The 2823-nt window shown below is 35.6% G+C and overlaps 1 protein-coding gene across 1 annotated transcript in view; it reads right to left on the bottom strand.

Annotated features, from left to right (window-relative positions):
* Positions 1 to 1962: 1962 nt before the first annotated feature.
* LOC103203956 (protein FAM47E-like) overlaps positions 1963 to 2823 on the bottom strand; it is a 36823-nt gene continuing 35962 nt past the window's right edge. The window contains exon 5 of the mRNA XM_007949060.1: positions 1963 to 2097. Coding sequence (XP_007947251.1) covers positions 1963 to 2097 — 135 coding nt within the window. The remainder of the gene's footprint in view (positions 2098 to 2823) is intronic.

Raw genomic sequence — 2823 nt, 5'->3', positions numbered from 1 at the left:
AAGCTCTTCAAATAAGTCCTCCTAAAAGAGTATCCACATTTCAAAAAACAGGTCATCTGCCAGAAGATTGATTTCATAAACTAATCGAATCGATTCTAACTCATAGCAACCCTATAGGACAGAGTAGGACTGCCTCATAGGGTTACTAAAGCTGTAAAGCTTTATGGAATCAGACTGCCATATCTTTCTCCCATGCAGAGTGGCTGGTAGGTTCAAACTGCCAACATTACAGCTAGCAGCTGGGCACATTAACCACTATACCACCAGGGCTCCCTTGGTTTCACACTTACCCTAATTAAATGCACTTGTCTCTTTATAAAGGAGCTCTGGTAGCATAGTGGCTAAGGCATTTGACCACTAACAAGAAGGCTGGTGGTTCAAACCCGTCAGCCACTCCTCGGAAGGAAGGTTGGGCAAGCTACTGCCATAGTGATACTGCCTCGGAAACCAAGGAGGGGTCACTATGAGTCAGGGCCAACTCGACAGCAAATAACAACAACAATGTCTCTTTATAAAGTATCTCATTTTAAAATCACTTCCTCTTATTTGGGAACATGTGTATAAATAATGTTCACAAGTTGATAAATACGAAGGTTTTCAAAAGATGGCTAGGTTTCCCTCGTACTACTTTTTTTTTTCATTCTCTTATTAAGGATAAACAATAAATTTAAATTATAAAATTAGGTACCTATTGAACAGGATGTCTGGAATCTAACCTAGTTGAGATTAGTGATATATCCACAATTTACAGATCTTAACTTCAAAGAGCATGATAACCAAAAAAGACTTGCTTCAGTCTCAGTATCTGAACAGTCACACATTCCTTGGGGGCTTTCATTTATTTGAATTTGAATTTTAAAATACATACTATAAGTTTAAACTAAAATAAATAAATAAACTCACTGCCATTGAGTTGATTCCAACTCATAGCGACCCCCACTGGGTTTCCACGGCGGTAAATCTTTATGGAAGTATATTGCCCAGTCTTCCTTCCACAGAGTGGCTGGTGGGTTTGAATCGGCAACCTTCTGGTTACCAGTCAAATATCTTAGGCACTATGCCACCAGAGCTCTTTATGCTATAAGTTTACGTAACTATAATTTAGTATTTTAAGACTGTTTCGTCTTCCAAAGCCAATGAATCAAAAACAGTCAAAACTAATGGGTTAACAGCAAGAGAGCAGTGAAGTTACCAACACACCTGTCTTGTGAATTGGGGTGCCATAGCAGCAAAGTAGCACTTAAAGGCAATGGGGCAAATCATTCTTTTGTTGTAAAAGTGTGATTTATAAAAATCATTTCAGAATAATTCCATTTTTTGGAAGGCTTCATGTGTTTCACTTTCCTGATAAACAATCTTCTACTGTAATAGTTAAAACAACCATTTTTCCAAAAGCTGAATGCTACTTCTTTTTCATTAGTTGAATGTTTTGGCAAACATCTTTACTAGACATAGTCATCGAAATGAAATTTTTTTTTTGTAAAATTCTTTAAGTCTTTAAGAATAAATCTTCAAAAATATTTTTGAAAAGAGAAGTTCTATATATCTTAAAGCAAAACAGTTTTGTCTAGATGGCTTCACTGGGGAATTCTACCAAACATTTAGAGAAAGACTGACACCAATACTATTCATACTCTTCCAAAAGATAAAGAATACTCAAATTCATTCTATGAAGCAAACATAACCCTAATACCAAAACCAGACAAAGATACTACAAGAAAAGAAACCTGCAAGCCAATCTCCATTATGAATATAGATACAAAAACCCTCAACAAAATACTAGTGAATAGACTCCAACAGCATATGAAAAGAGTCATACACCATGACCAAGTGGGATTTTTTTTCCAGGAATGCAAGAAAAAGAACCACATGGTTATCTCTATGGATGCAGAAAAAAGCATATGATAAAATCCAACACCCTTTCTTAATAAAAACCCTAAATAAGATTAGAATAGATATGATTCAGGCCATATTTGAAAAGCCAACAGCCAACATTTTACTTAATGGAGAAAGACTGACAGCTTTCCCCTTGAATTCAGGACTAAGACAAGGGTAACCACTCTCATCATTGCTATGCAATTGTATTAGAAGTCCTAGCTAGAGTAATAAGATAAGAAAAAGAAATAAAAGGTATCCAGATTAGAAAAGAAGAAGTGACATTATCTTTATTTGCAGATGACGTGAGCCTATATACAGAAATTCCCGAAGCATCCACAATAAGCTTCTATAGCTAATACAGGAAGTTAGTAAAGTTTCAGGGTATAATGTTAACAAACAAAAATCAGTGGACTCTCTATACATGAGCAATGAGAAATCTAAAAGGGAAATTAGGAAAACAATTACATTTACAGTAACATCTAAAAGAATAAAATATCTAGGAATAAATTTAATAAAGAATGTGAAGGACTTATACAATAAAAATTGTAAAATATTGCTGAAAGAGATTAAAGAAGACTTAAATAAATGAAAATATGTTCCATGTTCATAGATTGGAAGACTGAATACTGTTAGGACATCAGTACTACCCAAAGCGATCTATAGATTCAATGCAATCCTGATCAAAATTCCAATGGCCTTCTTTACAGAAATGGAAAAAAACAGTCCTCAACTATATATGGAATGGCAAGAGGCTCCAAATAGCTAAAGCAATGTTGAAAGAGAAGAACAAAGTAGGATGCACACTTCCTGATTTTAAAACATATTATACAGCCTGCTGTTGTTGTTGTTGTGTGCCGTCGAGTTGGCCCCGACTCATAGTGACCCCTCCTTGGGTTTCTGAGGCAGTATCACTACGGAAGTAGGATTGCCCAACCTTCCTTCCGA

The sequence above is a fragment of the Orycteropus afer genome, unplaced genomic scaffold (assembly GCF_000298275.1).
Source record: "Orycteropus afer afer isolate SDZICR_OR568_19922 unplaced genomic scaffold, OryAfe1.0 scaffold00235, whole genome shotgun sequence".
NCBI lineage: Eukaryota > Metazoa > Chordata > Mammalia > Tubulidentata > Orycteropodidae > Orycteropus > Orycteropus afer.
This window is presented reverse-complemented; position numbering and strand designations above follow the sequence as displayed.